The following is a 22,098-nucleotide window of genomic DNA, read 5'->3' on the forward strand; positions in this document are numbered from 1 at the left end:
TCTAGATCAAAAGAGGTTATTGTGCCTCTCTACTCATCTCTCATCAGGCCAATCATAGAGTACAATGCCCCATTTGGGATGTACCTTACTAGACACCTGCAACAGCTAGAAAGACCACAGAAGTACCTCACCAAGAGGATTACCGGCCTCAAACAGATGCCCTATGTTGCTTGACTAAAGAAACTCTAGCTGTACTCGATATCACCTACTCAGAGGTGATCTCTGCCTGACATACAAGGCCATGTCAAACCCAGAACTGATGGACATGCTCCACCTAAAGAAAACCAAATCACTTAGAGACACATGCTCTAGAGATCTAAACCTCACCACAACAATAAATAGGACATGCTGGATGGATAGGTTCCTGTCCCAGAGACTTCCCTTTCTCTGGAACAAGATTCCAATCTACATTAAGCAGAGCACCTCACTGACCCTCTTTAAGAGAAATCTTGATGAGTGGATGGGAAACCGAAAATTTACCCTGGGGATCAATTCAGTGGCTCTGCTGACAGAGGCATAGGAAACTAATCTAAAAGGGTAGCAAAAGCCAACACATTCTGGCTAGGCTTATAAATGCCGTTGGGCAGAAAGCCTAGTACCTACCTATGAACCTATGAACTATAACTCTACCTACATTTGTTAACTTTTCTACTTTTTACGTTTGTACTATGTTTTACTCTCTGAGCCCAATCAGTGGTTAAAATAGGTCCTTCTGGATGAGTCCATTACACTTGTCAACAAACACTAAATAAATAAAAATAAAGATGTATTCCAATAATATTTTAATACATTAAATTAAAAGTTTTATTTTTTCTGCTGTCTTTCCTTTAATGTAGATACTGTAATTATATTTCCAACTCCACTGTATCCACATCTCCCAAGAAACAAAGTAAAAATGACAATCAGCACAGAAATGAAAAGAAGAGCTGGACTCCAAAATACTAAGTGCTTTCTTTCGTCTTTTAATACACTATATATGTCTTCAGAACAAGTATTTCCACCATAAAATACCAACCATTTATACGAAAACACATGACGACATTAACCAGTGACAGTGAATCAGTCAATTATTTAAACTTATCTCTTGAAATCTGAAAAATTTTTTTAGAGAAACACATAACAAATCTGAATGACATATTATGTTAAATCAGTACAATAAAAATAAATCTCTCATATAACCTCAAATAATTCATATAAAACATATATCCACATAAAAAAAATGTTTTATGTAAAAATGTGAAAAACTGTACCACTTTAGAATGTAAACCACATGTAAAAAGTTATTATATATATATATATATATATATATATATATATATATATATATATATATATATATATCACATGTTAAAATAAAATCTAAGTATTGTCTTCAGAATTTCTGCATTTGTAAAAAACACTTTATATTAATTGTTTCGTTCAAACCTGGAAAACAATCTGCACTCAAAGCAATCTGCCATTTACTCTCTCTGCATTCCAGCAAAGTTTTAAAATCTCCAGTGAAAACACCAGAGTCTACAGCATCTAATACAGATAATGTAAACATTTTGATATTATTGCACACTGCAGCATGCTGTGCCAATACAGTCACCTTATCCTTATTTTTAATGGCCAAAACATGTTCATAAATTCTTCTACCTAAGGTCCTGATGGTTTTGCCTATGTAAAAGCTTGTGCAAGAATTACACACTGCAATGTATACAACAAATTTAGAATCACAGATTGTAATGACCTTTGGCCCAAAAGATCTTACCAGAATGTTTTAACTCAACAGAACCTGAATTGGCTAAGAATCTGCATTGTCTGCAGTGGCCTCAAGTGAAAGTGCCAAAGCTTTCATGTCGCCCCTTAATGTCAAAATCTGTTGCATTTTCTAAAATAGCTTTAATGTTCACTACCCTTTTGTAAGTGAACAAAGGCTTACTACCTAAAATCTTAAACAGATCTGAATGCCCCATCAAGACTTTCCAATTATCCATAATAATGCTTTTAATAGCACCATACCATTGGAAATCAGTATTGGAAAAGCCATGTCATATCTTTCTATATTGTGGCTCAAACTCAAATATGAATTCCCATTACCTCTGAGAACAGGACTGGCAGTGCCCTCACATAACATCATAACTTCTGTGACAATTTTCTTTAACCAGAACAAATCATAATTCCTCTGTATGAAAAGAAAAGTTGAGTTTGTCGCTTGTCAAATGGCTCAGCCGTATAAGCTGCCCCCTTGACTACATCTCTTTTCATATGCTGGGGATGCAAGCTGTCCCCATGTAAATACTGATTAACAAATGTTGACTTTTTGAAAATCTTAATAGAAAAAGAAGAATTGTCTTGATTAAATTAAAAATGTATGTCCAAAAAATCAGCTGTTCTACCTAAACAACCATGAATAATTCTTAAAAAATCTGTAGTACTATTTAAATTGTTCACTAAGGTAGAAAATGTTTCAAAATTACCTTGCCACAAAAAAAAAAAAAAAAAAAATCATCTATGTAATGCCTATAAAGCAATATATTGTTTGCCAAAGGATGTGTAGTGAGATGTTTTATCTCCCACATAGCCATTACTAGATTGGCAAAGGATGGTGCTTCCCTGGAACCCATGGCTACGCCAGAAATTTGTTGAAACAAAAAAAATCACAGAATCTGAAAAAATTGTTATTTAACATGACTTCCATTAAAGCACACAATGTATTGATTTTGTCATTATCAAAACCAGTGTAATTGGTTAGATATTCCCTAAACAAATCAAGTCCTGCTTCTTGATCAATACTTGTATATAGAGCAGTAACATCTAATGATGTAAAAGCAAACAAGGTGTTTGAGTTGTTAAAATTACGTACTAATTCTAACAACTGTCATGAGTCATGTAGGTAGAATTTAGATTTTTGAAGCACTGGATTTAAAATGTTGTCTAACCAGATCAAGATAGATTCTGTTTTAGAATATGCAGCTGAAACAATTGGTCTAAATGGCAGGCACGTTCTGTTCTTATGTACCTTTGGAATACCTTTGGAATACCAAACAGCAATGCTATTTTTGGATGTTCAACCTGTAAATATTTATATATAGAATGACTAATGTTACCCTGGCAAAATAAATTAAATAAAAGGCTATCAGCTCTTTTGAAACAATTCTGAATGTACTCAGCAGTAACTTGTCTGTAGTTCTTATCATCACTCAGCAGTTCAAACATAGCCTTTTCGTAATCACTAACCTCCATGATAACAATAGACCCACCCTTGTCTGCCTTCATTACTCTTAATTCATGATTGGTAGCCAACTCATACAGAGCTTTCTTTTCCCCAATAGAAAGATTTGATGGACTGTTGTTACCAAATCTCAAATTTCTAAATTGTTTTACACAAAGTCCACCAAAAACTTGTAGGGTGGGGCACAAAGCCGGATTATAAATACTTCTCCCTTTAGGCACATCTAAAGATGTATTACTAACAGACAAACCCTCAAAAATGAACTTCAGATTTAACTTTCTCAAATATAATTTAAAGTCCACAATAAAGTTGGTTATATTGACATTATTAGATGGAATATACATGAAACCACACTGAAGCACAGTCACATTGTCCTTAGATAAATTCTCACCAGTTAAAATTGCAATATTAATATGATAACTTAGTTTTTCTTTCTGTTCTTCCCTCAACCTTTCCCTTTGGTGTATGCAATCTTCGACCATTTCAGTTTTTTTGATTTTTTAAATCTTTATGGGGGCATTCAGGCCAATAAAGTCTCCATTACTAGAGGTTTAAGGTGCTACATAGAGAAAACTCTAGCTTGGCTGAAATTTTCTTGCAGTTTTTACTAAGGTTTGTCTGTGTGATCTTTTTACTATTTGGTTTGGATGTTAGTTGGGAAACTTTAGGGTGGCCATGGTGGTGCAGCAGTTAGCGTTGCCGCTTCACAGCAAGAGGTTCTCCGGTTCAGTCCTTGGCTGGGGTGCCTTCTGTGCAGAGTCTGCATGTCCTCCCTGTGGTTACGTGGGTTTCCTCTGGGTGCTCTGGTTTCCTCCCACATCCCAAAGACATGCTGTAGGTGGATTGGACACTCTAAATTGGCCTCATGTGTCTGCGTGTGTGTGCCTTCTGTGGAAGGTTGGGCGCCAAGCTGGCAACTTGACACCATAAAACTCCACTGCCAATCATGAGCAGACAGGTGATCCACTGTGGCGACCCCTAACTGGGAAAAGTCGGAAGAAGAAGAAGTTAGTTGGGAAACTTTGCAGGCACCTTAATATTTATGGGGTCAGCTATTTTTAAAGGCATGTATTTCTAATTATAGACAATCCACATATGCTGTGCTAATAAGTTCACTAAAAGACTCAAACATGTATGTCTTGAGCTATTGGTATTTGGCTTTAGTGGTGTGAAGGTACCCATAAACACTTAAAAAATAAAAAGTTATGGACATTCAGAAGCCATGCAGCTGAAACACTCTGTGTCCTTAAGGGTCATTTGTATAAATCCCATGGTCTCTATTATTGAAGGCTTACAGTATCCCATAGTGAAAACTCTGGCTTGTCTGAGTTTTTCATGTAGTTTTTACTGACTGGTTTATCTGTGAGACCTTTTTACCTTTTAGTTTGGCTCTTATGAATACTAGATGCTTTCCTATCCCATTTGGTCCACATAACCATTAGATTATCTGCAGATAAGTCATTTATTTCAATCTGTTCCTCTCTGTTCACTCTGTTTGATGCAGTAATTAAGTTGTTTTGCTCTTATTGTCATTCTTGCCTTTACTATTGACTTCTGTAACCTTTTCATCCAAACCAGCATTTCATTATTTGTTTGGAGTTTTGCTGCATGTAAAGAAAAAAAAAAAACAGGTAGCAAAAAGAAGTCTGAACACTTGTTTTTGATTTTTAGAAAGGCTACATGATTATAAATATTCTACACTTTTTGACTGTGACCCTTGTGATAGTGATAAGAGCACTATGTGTTGTCCGAATTTGATATGGAGCAAGGTAACTTGAGGAGGGACAATCATACTGCTTGCTTCTAAAGCAAGTGATTCAAATTGCAGAGCTTTAATCCGGAATTTTCTGTTATTGATAAGGAGTAGAAGGCATGATTTTTTTGTATTCACTTGCATCCATTTCCAAAGATCTGTCAACTTTTGTTAGTGTAGCATCTACTGCAAAGACCATTTAGACTTTAGTGAGACGTATTGTGTTCTGCTAGTCTGTATAAGTTGCTGACTAAAATAAATGTTTATCCTTTTGTGAAGCTAAAGAGAAAAGGTGGCAATAGATTAAGAAGGATGCCAGGGATACAGAAATGATGAGGTGTCAAGGTTCATTTTATACAGAGCCTAATATTTTCTTCATGCTTGTACTATGTGTGATATCCCCACTCTGGACCAGTATTCAATGAGCCTCAGTCCTCAACACTGACACTGGAGAGGGACATTCACTTGGAACAAAAATAGATGTACACAGTATTTCCAGATGCAGCTCTCTGCAGCAAGTACAATTTCCCTTAAGTGCACATAGGGAACGCACTCAGCCCGGGGTCTGGGTTTCTCTCTGTCTTTCCCCAAGTCCCCCATAAGGCTCGCCACTGGCAAAGCTGTGGAGTTAATTTCTCAGCTGAGTGTCCAAGCCAAGTCCTCCAGCATCCTCTGTGTGAAACCAGTGCTTCATGTCCCTGCTCCAAGTAGCTGACGCACACACACACACACACACACACACACACACACACACACACACACATGCACGCACGCACGCACGCACACACACACACACACACACACACACACACACACACACACACACACACACACACACACACACCTGGGAAAGGAAGGCAGAGATTTACTAGCTATGCCCTCTTCTGCTCAGACTATTAGGTACTTACACTGCCACCAGACCCCCCAAAGCCAGCTACTCTAAGGATCTTGCAAGGGTACCCATTTATACTGACTGAAATTAATATTAATACAAATGGTAATGTTGACCAAACATCCAGGCTTTCAGGAGTGGCCACAGTGTCACCAGTAGATGTGAGTACTCCCAAAGGCTAAAATATACTTTAAAGGACCAGCCACAATGAAAAGTTTAAATATATTTAAGAATAAATAATAAAAGAACATGAAAAACTCTAAACATCTATTTAAAAATAAACACCAGAGTTTCAGTCACAGAAAATATTAAAAATAACACAGGTGGACATGTTCACACAATTACAGAAAAAAAATACTTAACGAATCTCACTATATTTTTCTGACTAATCTAAAGAATTATTATTCCCTGGTTACTTACTAGAGGAAGGCAAGATGAAGTAGGTGAGAGATCCTTCTTTGTCAGGTAACAAAAACAGAGTGCTGTGAGACTTTAGTCTCACCTAGTATTAAACATTATTTTTAGTGATGGATTACAGAATGACATCTGGTCATCTGACTTCTGGTTCCTATGCAACCCCCCCAGTACTAGAAACTGCCAGGATTTAGCACCTGTTTATCAATAATAATACACACACACACACACACACACACACACACACACACACACACACACACACACACACACACACACAGCCTTGCTAAGATCTGCTGCAGCACTTGGAAGTCGTAAAACAATTTCAAACCTCTCCCCCTTTCAGAATAGCAGTTAATTCACCCCAGTGGCAATGCAGAAAGCTTCCCAGTACAGACTTTTTGTCTCTGGCTGCAATGAGAACTGTAAGATAACATCTTTATGGTCTAGGCCCAGTAATTTAATTTCTTACTATTTTTAAAGTTTGAGATTAACCTCACCTCTTCCATTATCCTCTGTTAAAACATATACATTTAAACAGCCACAATAATACATGTACACCTCCTTTTCTGTCCATCAGGGCATGCTGTTCGTACATTTTTAATACAAGCAGCTTTACAAATACATTTTTCAACACAAGCATCTGTACAAATCAATTTCATATACAAGTGACATAAATCTTTACAAAATTCCAGCTAGCTGTGCTGGCTTGTGTTACACATCCACTGCCCTACTTCTCCTGGCATAGATGAAAATGCCTCACATCTTCACACTATGTACATGAGCTATTACAACCATATTGTACTCATATCGCTTCTCAGTCTCTATTACATGTGGTAGTGATTTGTAAAATAAATGTGCAAACCCAACCAAACAGATGTGCTATCCTACTACTAAAGATATGCCTACACAAAACTGCTCAGTCTGCTGACTTCAGTCTTATTTTAAAAAAGTTCCTTGAACTACAGCATTGTATTAACATTTCATTAAGGGAAGACTCCACCCTATACCATAGTTACCATTATATTAACTATGTTATTTTTCTCCCTGTAATATCATTTAAATGTTGTTTAGTGCCCAGTAACCCTTTATTACCTTTGTTTTCTTAAGTTGTGACTGTCACAGATCATGAATGCAGATCATGAAGGCTCTATCATTTTTTACTTATGCAAACCTCACATTACTTATAAAGGTCAATGCCTAGAAATTTGTATCCCCAGTCTGTATTTTCATGAGGTACATAAAGTGCTATAAACAGCTAAAGTGAACTCCTTTTTCAATGAGCTAGTTCTTGGAGGAATCGTTGTTTCCGTTACATCCGAGTGACGTCTCCAGGCGTTTCTGCAGTTACCTCCTACTGCTCCTCTAGGCGTCAAATATTACTTGTTCATACTTGCATTAATAATTTCAAACCATGCTACATATAAGGTATCAGGATATTTTATCTTGAAGCATACATGATGGCAAATACAATTGTACTGATATTTGACCTCTGTCAATGAGTATCTATTAGAATTGCAAGGTGATGACTCAATTTTTAAAGGCTCAGGGCACACCTACTAGGAGTTAAAGGTACACACTCAAAAGACTTGTACTGGAGGGAATGAGTTAATAGAAAAGAGATGAACTGAGCTATGACTATACATAAACAAACTGGTAAATACTGTAATTTTGGGCTAGTGAAATGTTGCTTTTAATCATTTAACTAAACAATTAAGAACAATATCAAATCTGCAGCCAGCTGTTATTTGTCTTTCTAGCTCTTTGAAATGACAGCTTTCAATCAGTGACAAATAGGTAGAGTTGACAGTTTTTATACCTTTCAGGAATGTTGGAGAGTGAAGGTTTGACATTTGTTAATGACTACAGATCTGAATGCTTAACACATATTTTGTATGGGGCAAACAATTTGAATAGAACAAGAAAAGTTTTTTTTTACTAGCTTATAGTAAGCTGGGCTTAGATAAACAAGTACTGAGTCCATTTTCATGGACTATTGAAAAGGCAGAGACTCATAGCAGTGTCACTGCAACTTAATGGAAAAAGAATGTACAATGTCTAGGCTATGTTGTATTAAGGGGTCTCCAACTCCTTTTTAGGAGGACAGAGTGCAAAATAAACCTCATCAATATTTGCGATATAAAAAATCAAATATAAGAAGAAACAGAGTGAATCTAATGCATTAGTAGTATATAGAATCAACAAAAAAGATTTACTTTGTCACATTTAGAAAAGAGGTTTGCTATAAGATATAAGGCATCTGGAGATGCTAACATTCAGATAGTAGATGCATGCAGCTTTAAGTCATATCTTCTAATTTAACAGATGATTATAGCTTAGCAGTATGTTGTTATTGCTTGGTTTATGCATCCTACATAGTATGCTTCTTAATGGTTCAATTTGTCCTTTGCAAGTTAAGCAGAAATAGAAGGATATATCAATATGATTAGTGAGACCACCCCACCTGAGCATCACAACTTCATTATTCTGTTATTTTTTGCTTAGAAACTGACAATAATGAATATCAGCCTTTTTGTTAAAGTGAATGTAAGATGACTTACTAGATGATAGGATGGGTCTGTTCTGAAGACTGTACTTGTCTTTCCTTCACCAGATGTGATAGGATTAGCTGTGAACCAGTGATGAACATTGCCTTCTGATGACTCTACTTCCTCTGTCAACAGTTTAACGTCCCCATTCTCCACAAAACTTTTTACCCCCATCGAAGATAGGGTCCCAGCATCCCAGAGTGTAAAATGGGGACTGTGAACACAGCCTGGGAAACAGAAAAACAGATACAATTAGGACTGTAAATATTATTATATTAATAACATGGGATAAATCAAGTTGCTGTACCATAAATAGAAATGTGGGAGGAGACATTTTGCTGCTTCCTGCTGAAAAGACCTGTTCTTACAAAGCCTAGAGACATATTAAATCTTCTCATAGTTCTGAGTATTTCAACATTAACTGCTGATTTATCTTTAAATGGATGCCTTTCAAAAATTCCGATTTTAATGAACACTTAAAAAAGGGTTCCCTTCAAATGCTCCAATCCTGATTGCCTATTTTTAAAGTGTTTGAGCATGTTTGCCCAAAGCATTGCTTTCCCATGTTTGCTTGCTCACTGCAGTTTGGAACAATAAGTGTTGGTCTGAATTGTAAGCAGTTTACTTCCCCTGAGATCATAATGTCTATGAGAGACAATGAGATGTTTTGCCAGACATTATAGTTTTATGCTTCATATTGTTCATAAAGCACATTGTAATGCTAGACGTGTTGCTCTATTAATTTTTTTTTAAGTGAGTCCAAGTAAGAGTTTAAAAATTCTCCCTGATGTCATATTATATTCCTCCCAGCTTTGTCCTGAAGCTGCCACCCCCCCCCCTTTATGGACACACCCTCATCCCTCTCAGCTGTCCCTGATTTTATGGGCTTCTTTTGATGTTATCTCTTACAAATGCCCTGTCCCTTGCAAGTCACAGACAATTACAATCAGTGAATAATGCCAGACATTAGAGTTTCATACTTCTGAAAGACTAACTCCTCAGTTAGTGTAGTGGTTTAAGGCTCCTGCTTAACAAGCTGCTTTTGTACCAAGGGATCAGGGTTTGAAACCTCTACTTTTACTTTAACTTTTTTTATTTTCAAAGATTTATGGTAATATATTAGAGGTATCTCTGGTGCCTGGTAGTGGCACAGAAGACTAACACTTCTATGTGTGTGTGTGTGTGTCTGTGTGTGTGTGTGTTACACACACACACACACACACACACACACACACACACACACACACACACACACACACAGAGTATCTATCCTCGTTGCCTTGTGCTCTTCCCCGGCCCATGTCTTTCTTGCTGCAAAACTTGTTCTCTTACTTTTTTAAGTGCTTTAGGGCACAAGAGAAAGAGTAACTCTGGTATCTAGTGTTCCCCAACATTGCAAGATTTGCTTGTTAGGTTAGTGGAGTGTATGGAGGTATGACACCACACCTCCCTACACACATTCACACATTGATGCGCGCGTGCGCCCACACACACACACACACACACACACACACACACACACACACACACACACACACCTACCTGTACCCTAACTGACCCCCCCATGACCACTTAGACAGGTAGATATACAGTCACGCACACACCTGTGCATCTGAGGCCCTTCATCCCTCTGCACACACTCACACATGCACCACACAAATGCGCACGTGTACACACACACACACACACACACACACACACACACACACACACACACACACACACACACACACACACCATCATTACTGTGCTGCTAAACTCCCTGTTACTTGCAACTAATGAGGTCTCACCCATTCAAATAGTGGGTGAACATGAGCTTTTCAACATATTCATTAACATGGCCAGGTAAGGTAACTCCTTGAATTGCTCATTTGCATAAATACCTCACTGCAGGCATTTGTAGGGAGACAGCAAATGAATAATTAGTATAGGTCCTTCCCCCCAGAATGCCTCATTAACATTTGCTGAAGGCCAGAGACAACATACAGTGGTGTTGTCTCTGAATTGGAAATTGCACACCATCCTCCCACATTCATGCCTAATCAGGGAGGATGCACACCATCCTCTCATATGCATGCCTCATGAGGGCTGGTGTCACTTATTTGGTATCACCAGGTCCACATACCATGGTTCCATGGCCACCAATATTGTACAGGTCTGCAACAGAATGGTAACATATGAGCAGACTGGTACCATCAAATCCTTCTTTACAGGATGAATGAGCCAGCATAAACCACTCACTTCCGCCTTCCTCTGCTGGGGTCTTCCAGCACTCAGGCCACTAACTGAACTTGGGTCATCTGGGTCATAGGCAGGGCTTTATTTCTCTATGTGACAGAGCCAGGCATTGAATGCATTTTTTGTTCACAAGTAGTTCACCATTTTTAATATGCTTTTTCATTCATTATGTGCATATTTGTTGATACTTTAAAGACAAGAAATACCGATAATGTTAGAATTAATTAACATTTTTCTTTATGTGTAGCAACATTCCTGAATGAGTTTGTGAATCAGTCTTCTTGTATTATGTAAAAAGGTTATCATTCACAGTGCGAATTAAACAGGGGTGGCACTCAGTAATGGTGATTGTGACCAGTTTCCCCACTTCTTGCATATTGAAACAACTCTTTCCATAGGATTCAGAAACATTTCATCACTTATGTAAATTGCCTACCACAGGTATGTCAGTTTCCAAGAAGGTGAGAAAATGTTATTCAAAGACAGCTACGGCTGCAGTAAGAAAGACGTTATTACTGGCTCATTAGCATATCTGTGACTTACTCCTTAGCTAATACAAGCTGACAGAACTGATGGCACTAGCATTTTCCCTGGTGGCCCATGCATTGTATGGGCAAAGGCTCCCCTATATACACACACACATACACTCCCCACAGTCAGTCTCACTCATGATTAGACTTGCCATTCACCCTCTACACACACACATACACCCACCAACCCATATCTTGACTTTTGATTCCCTACCAGCCTCACCTGCTGTGATCACCCAAGCAAACATACACATACACACAAACTTATAAGCAGCAATCCCCCCCCCCTTCTTCCCTGGACTTACTTTCACCAAGACTGCTTCCATAGGAGTGAATATTAACTTCTGTCTTTTGATGGCTTTAACCTTTTCTTCCACCACCTGAAATATTTGCAGCCGCTCAAAAGCATAATTTGGGAGCCACTGGCATTTCCATGGGAGAGCACATGGCTAATTAGTATTAGCTGCTCCCCTGGCCTGCTATATTAGCATGTAGTTCTGCTAGTTGGACCACCCATTGTATTTAACCTCCTGCTAATAGGAAACCTCAACAGTAGAGTATTTAAAGAAGTAGAAGGGCTTACTGCAAGTGGGAAAACAACATCCGCGGTTGTGCAGCAGTAATGTTGTTGCCTCACAGCAAGAAGTTCTCCCGTTCGATTCCCGACTGGAGTGCAGGGAGTGCATTCTGTGTGGAGTCTGCATGTCCTCACCGCGGTTGGGTGGGCGTTCAAAAGACATGCGTAAATGGGCGTGCTTTCGTTGAAGGTTGAACGTTGAGATGGCACCTCGGTGTTCGTGAAGATCTACTGCCAATTATTAGCGGACCGGAGTTCTGCTGTGGTGACCCCTAACCGGGAAAAGCCAAAAAGACAAACAAACTGCAAGTGGGAAAACACACATGTTAAGGCTTCCCGCTTATGGTAAGCTTTTCTGAATTCTAAGGACTGAGTATTATAAATCTACATTTAAGTTCTTTGTAGATTCATTTTCAAATGTTTCCTGGACTGTTCATAAATAACTTGAGGCATTTGTACCTTTGTCTAACCTTTCTTTTGAGGTTAATATAAACTGCCATGACACATTAAGACTAGTTAAGTGGGATTGTTTCTTAATGTAGATTAAAACTCTCCCATATTGAGATGGCAGTAACTATTTTCAGAGTAAAAACCCTTTATAAAAGAGGTAGCTCAGAATATCTCCTGCTTTTCAATGGCAGCATAGTTTTATGAACAAACCTGCTTATGCTAGAAGTAACTCAAAGAGACAACTGATAAAATAACTCATAAAGATAAGGAATCGGAAGATGGAGTTGATTGCTCAGTATACAATAAATAATTTGCTGAATTTTGATTTATGCAGCTCTAACTTATTTAATCAGTATGTTAGTGCAGTTGAACAGTTTCATGATAAATTAATGTATACAGATTTTTGAATATACTACACTTCTAGGGACCAATCAACTTTCATTTGTACATTACCTAAAATTTATAAAGTCATCATACTGCCTTGATGACATTGATGATGTCCTTCTCATCTGTTTAGTGAACGTATCTCATGACCTTGATATAGGCCTGCTTCTCTTCCTCCCCTCCCATTTCATTCCACCATTAGGATGTTTCAGCATTTCTGCCCATTCCATTACATTGGGAGTACTCTAAACTGTTGCTTTACTTAAGGGATAATGATGCCCAAAAGTGATTTTTTATTAACAATGTTTCATTCCCTTTAATTCATCCCCAAGAGTTCTACATGTAAAGAAATCATGTTTTGAGCGTTGATCCTTCCTTATCTTGCCTCTACTTGTTTGTGCAGTTTCTCCATTTGCCATTTTGGTTTTTATACTTTAGATAGTTTTGGGATGTGCTGAGAAGGGGAGCTACACTTACTGCATCAACACCTATGTAGTGTAGAATGTCACATCTCTAGCACTATACTCACATCTTGAATTCCAGAGCATGTTTTCAAAAATAAACTTAAAATGCGTAAGATATACAAATGCAAATATTTATGACCAGTAAAAGCTATTAAAACTATACATATAGCAAGTAAAGCAAATTAGGGAAGTAAATCTTGTGGGAAGAAATAGCCAGGGAATTATGGCTAGGCTTGTATAGGCCCTAGGGCCGATAGCCTAGTACCAACCTATGAACCTATATTATCAGTAAGATATATTCTTTACAGCAATAACAGTCAGCACATTTACAGTCTTTATATAAATAGTACAATATATTATAGGTTCATAGGTTCATAGGTAAGTACTAGGCTATCTGCCCATGGGCATTTATAAGCCTAGCCACAGAGTGATGGCTTTCGCCTCCCCATTAGATTAGTAACCTGAGCCTCTGTCAACAGGGCTCCTGAAGTGATCCCAGGGTAGAACTTACGATTACCCATCCACTCATCAAGATTTCTCTTGAAGAGGGTCATAGAGGAGCTCTGTCGAATATGGATTGGGATTCTATTCCAGAGTGAGGGGAGTCGCTGGGACAGGAATCTATCCCTCCAGCATGTTCTGTTTATTGTTGTACATAGGTTCAAGTCACTAGAACGAGTGGTTCTGAGGGATCTCGTTTTTTTGAGGTGAAGCATGTCCATTAGTTCAGGGTTTGACATGGCCCTATAGGTCAGGCATAGGTCACCTCTGAGCAGACGGTAAGTGACTGAGAAGAGCTGGAGCTTTTTAGTCGTGCTTCATAGGGTAATTGTTTAAGGCCCTTAATCCTCTTAGTGAGGTACTTCTGCGGTCTTCTAGTTGTTGCAGGTGTCTAGTGAGGTACATCTCAAATGGGGCATTGTACTCTATTATGGGCCTAATGAGTGAGGAATAAAGGGGCACAATCACCTCCTTGGATCTGGATGAGAAACCCTTTGTGATAAGGTGTGCCACATAGAAGGATTTCCTGACCGTTTTGGCTATGTGGTTATCAAAGGAGAGCATGCTATCTACTTGGGTACCCAGGTCCCTAATTACTTCTTCTGTACTTAGTGGATTCCCATCTGCATGGTAGTTTGTAGGTACTTTGTTTTTCCCAAATGGGATTACTATGCATTTTTTGGCATTTAGCTTGAGGCCATGACTTTGACACCAGGTGTTTGTCTCTGTGAGACCCTTTTGCAGGATGTCTGTGTCAGCTGGAGAGTCAATTATTGCACCCAATTTACAGTCATCTGCGAACTTGGTTAGCCACAGTCCCTCCGCCTTTGCCTGTACTTCGGAGAAATATATACCGAACAGGAAGGGTCCCAGGACTGAACCCTGTGGGACTCCGCTTGTGACTGGTTTAGAGTCAGACATGGCGCCTGCCACTCTTACCATGTGGGTTCTGTCTGAGAGCCAATTGGCAACCCATCTCGTGACATGGGGGTTGATATTTAAGCTGGTGAGTTTGTCTATGATTCCTGAGTGTGGGATGGTGTCGAACACCTTAGTGAGGTCCAGATATGTTGTGTGGACCACCTTCCCTTCATCTATGGCCTTGGTGACTGTTTCGAAGAAGTCGACCAAGTTCAGGAGGCAAGATCTGCCTTTAACAAAGCCGAACTGGGTGGGGTCCAGTGTCTGGAGGTTCCCAATGTCCCTGTTAATAAGCTCCATGATAATGCATTCCATGGCTTTGCAGACCAAGCTAGTCAAGCTTATAGGGCGATAATTCCCAGGGTCAGTTGTGGCACCACCTTTGTGGAGTGGTACGACTGTTGCTGTACGCCATTCTTTGGGTACATAGCCTGGAGAGAGGCTGAGTTTGAATAGTGATTTGAGATGGGGGGTTAGTTCATTTTGAAGCTCGTGTAACACACAACCTGGGATAGCATCTGGTCCCATTGATGCTGTGTTTTTGGCCTTTGCAAGGGCTGTCTTTACTTGTGTGTCTGAGATATCTGGAGCGCCACATTCTTCTGGGATGGGTGCTAGCCCCTTTGGTGGGGGGGGGGTGAAGTTTGCACTGAACTTGTCAGCCAGGATGTTGGCAATGTCGGTTGGTTCAGTGTATTTATGGCCATTATGCACTAGCTCGGAGCATATCTGAGAATTTGCCCCTAGACTCTTGACATAGTTAAAGAAGGCCTTGTGGTTATCGTTAGAGTCATTGGCTATTTTTCTTTCAAAGTTGGCCTTGGATGATTTAATGAGGGAGCGCAGTTTTTTACTGATGTTAATCAGAGATGCCTTCTTATTTTGGGATTTTGTTCTATCTTGCTGGAGTTTCCTCCTTCTGTTGTAAAGTTTATTTATGGCCGGGGTCCACCAGACTGGCTTCCTCTTTTTTGAGGAGTTGGTTTTGGTTTTACTTGGGATGGCTCAGTCCATGCATTCTTGAAGGTGTTCACAGAATGCACTTGTAAAGGATTCTGCCGATGGGTCATCATTTTCCATTTGATTGGGAGCTTTGAAACTTCCCACCTCGGTCTTGAGGAGTGTGAAGTTGGCTTTAGAGAAGTTTTTTACCTTAATTTCCTTGACTGGGGTTCGGATGTGGATGTCCAGTGTGATTAGTTTGTGATCTGATCTTACCAATGACGAGTTTACCTCAGGTGTGGAACATAGGTTCCCATGTTGGTGATGACCAGGTCCAGTATGTTGTCACCTCTTGTGGGAGTGGTGACCAGCTGTTCAAGGGCGTTTGAGTTTATAAACTCAAGGAAGCATTGGGCTAGGGCGTTTGAGCTTGAGTAGTTTTCCCAGTGAATGTTTGGATAGTTGAAGTCACCCAGTAGCATGGTGTTGGGTAGAATCTTCATACTTTCTAATGTTCTCAGGAATGCTGCGTGAGGGTCCTGAGACAAGGTGGGAGATCTGTAGCAAGCTATAAATTGAACAGTGAATTTACCTGCTGTCAATTGCACTTGGATGGTCTCAGATTCTGCGTGCTGTGCTACTAACCTGGAGGTGTGGGTGTTCTTGATGAATATGGACACACCCCCTCCTTTTTTGTTCCGGTCCTGGTTTTGGAACCTAAAGGTATGGTAGGAGTTATAGCCTGGTAGTGCTGGGGTGCTCTCTGGAGTCTTGAACCAGGTTTCTGTCACTGCACATATGTCAATTTCTTCCATACTAAGGAGAGCCTTGAGTGCGTGCATTTTGAGGTTTAGACTTCTGGCATTGAGAAGCATTACCCTCAGTTTTTGTTTATTATTGTTGTTTATGGAGGTGGGTTTGTCTTTTGAGCCTTGCCTAAAAAAGGCAGTATTGGGGCGGCAAGAGTCTTGGCCAGTATTCGAAAGCCCAGGGGCAACTCATGCAAGCCGTCTCTGGCGAAGCAACGTGGCTTGTCACGCATGTCATCCCAGGCTGACAAGTACTGGATCCCCTTTGAATGACACCAGTAGTTTAGCCAATTGTTGAAACTGATCATTTTTTCTTCGTATGCTGGCATCATTTTGGGTGAGGGCAGGATGCTACTCAGAGTCAGAGTCATACCAGCCCGGTCTACATGGTCAGAGAGCTCCTCCATGTCTCTTTTCATGTAGTCCAGGGAGGTACGTCTCAGGTCATTTACACCAACATGTACAATGACAGAGTCATATTTGTACTTGGTGTGGAGTGACCAAAGTGCATGTGTTATGTGGTGGATTCTGGCACCCAACAGGCAGCTTACGGTAACCTTCTCCTTGTTCAGTCTAGTGAGTGGGACGTCTGTGTGCCTGATGATAGAATCACTGATTACTAGTGTGTTAGGTTTGTTATTTAGCCTTATGGGCTGTTTTTGCTTGGCACACTGATGTTGTGACGTATGTGTTACTTGGTTTCTGGGTTGCTTGGGTGTATGCTTAGGAGGTCCCTGTTGTTTAGGCAGGTTCTTATTTAGAGCCTCCGAGTATGTTTTTGCGTGTTTCTGAGAGTTGTTTTCTGGTGCAGCTATGGCTGGTCTACGTGAGTCTGGTAATGTGGTGCTAGTGTTGCCCTTCTCCTTAATGCACACAAACCCCAAATTATATTTTTTATTAAACTTTCACAAACAAATCATCACATCTTGGAAACTGTACTACCTGGACATATATTGTTAGAGCATTTTTGTCAACCAGACCAGACATAAGCTTTCACATGACAACAAGAAGTTCCTCTATGAGTGCATGTTTACTGAGATATTTGCATAAATATGAAACATATGCATAATTGTATAATTAGCCATATAAATAACACTGAATATCTCTAAAGTTGTACAACGTACAGTGCAAATACCAAAGGCAACGTTCTTCTTGCAACAGTTTATAAGTCACCTATTTTTTTGAAATATTAAGTATATATGGAAATTATGTTTACTTTAATAAGTACTTTCAAACAACTAGCAATATCTTGGGTATAATGTGATATAAATGGATTGACAATGCATGTTCCTGTTTACACCATGGCATACCATACCCCTCAATAACATGCAGTGTTCTCAGCTATGAAAATATGAAGATAAACATGAAAATATGAATAAGTGGCAAATTAATTTCTCTACTGCAGAACATCCTAGATTAACAATCTTAGTTTCATTTTATTAAGAATTATTTGAACTTTCTAATACTGCCTTTTTATTAGCTAGTAAATCACTTAGTTAAAGAAGTCAGGCCCAAAAATGGTCTAGATGCCATAAGGAGTTATGGGTGTGAATTTGAATTATACAAAAATGGCATTATAGGCTTGAGTGAGTTAAGACACTTAACAGTCTTAATAAAACAAAGTAATGTAATCATTGATTGTAAGTGTAGAACCAACAGCATGTCTAAAAAACTAGGCAGCATTTGTGAAGTCAGTTTTTTTAAGTGTGATTCGTTAGTCAAATCATATGACCAGTGTTATACCTCAGCTAGAATGGTGGTCAGAACTGCAGTTCTTAGACTGACCCAAAGCAACCAAGTTAGCAGTTATCTAATATTTGTATTCAAATGTACCTGAAAAGATGTTTAAGGAGATGGCCACAAACAAAATCAAATTAAGTCATTGAAACAGAATACATGATACAGTGGTTACTTACGTTGTTAGTAAAAGGAGAAGCAAACCTGCAGAAGATATTTTGTCTCTCTGATGTAATCTTACAAAGAGTGTAATGTGGAATAATGAAATCCTATCTAGGAAATAAATCCATTTCAGTATGGCAATTTCCATTAGACCACTTGAGGTAGAACAGATAGAAAAATGCAAACTATTTAAAGCAATGAAGGGACATCAGTATTACAGAGAACATCAAGATAAGAGGGTGATTGATATTGTTCTACATTTTGCATGCATGTCTAAACAATCTGACCTGGATCATTTCTGTTTCTGCTATAGAACACAGCTTAGTTACGTTGGTAAGGATTTATTTCATTGATGTATGTCATCCTTAATTCACTTTGAAGCCATATGTCTCCTATTTTTCTAGACTTAGCTGCCCATTCAGGTATGACTGATGGTCATTCTGTGCTACTTGATGGAGCAAATACCTAAACAGCCTGCATCCACAGGGACTCATTGTATTTTATGGCTCTAGAGAGATGGAAAAATGAAAGGGATACATATATCTTGCTTTTTCTGAACTTTTCTGAGGCCAGAAATGTAAAATATAAAGACAAGTAAGCTCTGAGAGCCAGTGAAATAAATTTTTAGAGAAAGTAATGCAAACTCATGCCAACCTAACACTGAAGAAGCTGACAAGCATAAAAATGCCACAGAAAGGAAAACAATACTAAATCATTCTTTATTTTTATGTGCCAATGCAAACATCATTTTAGAGGAATAAAAAAAATCCTACATTGAGAAAATGTGTTTAATGTACAGCTGTCTATAAGATGATTGTTCTTACTGCCACATTAGTCTATATTACAATGCAAGAAACTGTAAGCAGTTCTATAGAGCAGCTTGCAGGAAAAATAAACTGCTGAGCCAGCATGCACAGACTGTGATATCCAACAGAAAAAAAAATGTATTGGGTGTAGCCAATTTAGGAGTCAGACTCAGACAGTCTATCACTTGTATGATCAGAATGCTGCATAAAAAGGAGCAATCTATTTATTGTTCCCATTTAGCGTCTGACTATAGGTTTTGCATGCTGTATTTGCAGTGTTCTTTACATGAGCAATTTGTTTAATATTTTGTTGTAGCTGGCATGCTTTTCTGGATCCTTGCCAACCAGCTGGTCATGGTCCTGGTGCTCAAACCTATATCTTCAGCCCACCCCATGCTGTGTCATTGCTGAGTGACCAGTCTGGCAGTGCATGCTTCCAAGAGAAGAAAAACATCCATCCCAGAGAACTACAAGTACAGTTTTAATAAGTAAAATTCTGTGCACAATCTGTACGTCCCCATCATGTACCAACAACACTATAAGGACAATGGGATGATTAGTTCACCACTGTAATATCCCTAGTAACTCTAGAAGTTCTGTGTGTTAAATTAATTGGTGGCAACTGAAAAATACTGCTTTGAGGCAAATAATAAGCAGAATCATGGTATGTATCCTGTGGCAGGCCTCTAAAATGACTACACAAAATGCCTGAGAAAAAATGCTGAAGTTACGGTAGTTAAGAGCCTGCACTTAATTTGGCAGTTTTTTCTTTGATCACTTTTTTAGAATATTTAACATTTTGATAGATAACTTACAGCACAGTCATTTATACAAACTATTTAAATGAATACCCTAAGTGGAAATTTTTAGATACAGCAGAAAAATGATTTTTACACTCTCCAAATAGTGATATCATTCAATGGGGGTAGGGATCACATGTCAGAAAGAGCACACAAAATAACAGATAATAACAGTTCATGAGGTGGGCCCTGGCATGCTCAGAAGTCTGGATACACTTACTGATAAATGCCAAATTTATGATGCAGTGTTCTTTCTGTTGAATATATTCTTGCTGCTTAGGAAATCATCGGTATTATGACCGGTTAGCTGCCAGACAACAATTTAGAAAATCCACTTAATAAGTTTAATAGATGCTGTTAGTCATATGCAGACTAAAATAACCTCTAACACCTCATGTGGTATTTCAGAATTGCAGAAGGCAGTTGTTTTTATAGTATCAAATGTGTCATTTCACAGCTTTTAAAGCTTCAAAAATTGACAGTATACTGACGTTTGTTCAAACAATAATCTATGTTATCAGAAGCATCTGTGCTAGAAGACCGACTTTCAGAAAGTTGAATTTCACATGGCTGAGACGATATGATCGACTTTTCGAAAAGTCGAATGAGACAAAACAACAAAAATCTATGTTTTTCCAGGGGGGCAAGCCCCCTGCACCCCCACACTTGCTGCATATTATATATATCAACTCCAAGATCATGCAAGAATGGGGATAAAAGTAAATTCCCCAATCTTCACTATACTGTCATCTCCATACAAAAGCTTTGACTTTTTGGAAAGTCAGTCATATGGTCTGGACTATATGAAGTTTGACTTTCTGAAAAGTCGATCTTCTGAAGGGGATGTCTTAATATATCTCTGTAATTTATTACACTGTAACCATTTTTAAAGACTAGCTACAACCTGAACTGCAAGTTCCTTTTATCTTTGACAAATGGCTGTTTTTTTTTTCATCTGACTTCAGCAAGCATACAGCTCAGTGCATAGGGAATCAACTGGTTCATCACTGTAACATGTTAGCATATTAGATGCAATAAAGATAAAGACTATATGACAAGTGACTCTAAATAAACAGGTTTTATAAATTAGTAACTCTATCTACTTACCAAAAAGATGGGACCACTGAGCAGGTGGCCTGAAAGTTGGATACTGCTTCGGAAAGTTGATTGCATTCCATTCTCCAAAAAAAGTTACAGAGTAGTTTGCTTTACTTCTGGCATTACATAAAGGTGGGGTAGTACACTGACCCTTGAACACAATGACAAAGAAGAATGAGAGAAGGATAAGAGGATTTTTTATGAGGGTCATAGCAGAAAATTACAATTCACATATCTCAGCCACAACAGGCTGTGATCAAGTGTAGGATTAAACTTTCTCCTTTCTACACAGTCTGTTAATACATAAACCTTTCAGGCAATAAATATTGACCGCTGAGTTAACAATTAAGAATCAAAGCACTGCTCTTACACAACTTCAACAGCCGGCAGTCAAAAGTACAGCGTTTGCTGAAGCATTAGGATCAACCCTTTGCTATGTTTTATGTGTCAAGCTAACTGGCAACATGACATCCTGCCTGTAAATTCTGTGCCAGTTTCTCATTTGTAGTGCCTGTGCAGAATAAATCATCCTGTGAGGCCCTGATCTAGGATGAATCCAATGTTTATTTAATGTTCTTGCTTCTTTTGATATTAGTAGCCATTACACCTTTATAAAATTTCTGTTTTGGAGAATCTGAATAATGTCATGTTTTTAAAAACAACCTTGAAGCATAGGTAAGGTGACTGACATGAGCGTATGGAGATCGTTTATAATCACTTGTTTCAGGAGTCAAAGGATCAGTTTGTTACAATTCTTGGCACATGTTGTCTACTTGTGATAAAAAAATAAATGATTCGTAGCATACCATAAGTACAACCTACACTGATGAGGTGCTGCATTTTAGATAAAGGTG

The 22,098-nt window shown here is 38.7% G+C and overlaps 1 protein-coding gene across 1 annotated transcript in view; it reads right to left on the reverse strand.

Moving 5' to 3' along the window:
* The window catches only part of LOC122789346 (spondin-2-like), a 194,043-nt gene extending 172,522 nt beyond the window's left edge, over nucleotides 1–21,521 (reverse strand). Inside the window, exons 1-2 of the mRNA XM_044056724.1 lie at nucleotides 21,254–21,521; nucleotides 8,838–9,052 (exon numbers count right to left, since the gene is read on the reverse strand). Of these exons, the coding sequence (XP_043912659.1) occupies nucleotides 8,838–9,052; nucleotides 21,254–21,455 (417 nt within the window). The 5' untranslated portion in view covers nucleotides 21,456–21,521. The remainder of the gene's footprint in view (nucleotides 1–8,837; nucleotides 9,053–21,253) is intronic.
* Between the last annotated feature and the right edge of the window lie 577 nt (nucleotides 21,522–22,098).

Source organism: Protopterus annectens, chromosome 14.part0, assembly GCF_019279795.1.
Source record: "Protopterus annectens isolate FY-2018-M chromosome 14.part0, PAN1.0, whole genome shotgun sequence".
NCBI lineage: Eukaryota > Metazoa > Chordata > Ceratodontiformes > Protopteridae > Protopterus > Protopterus annectens.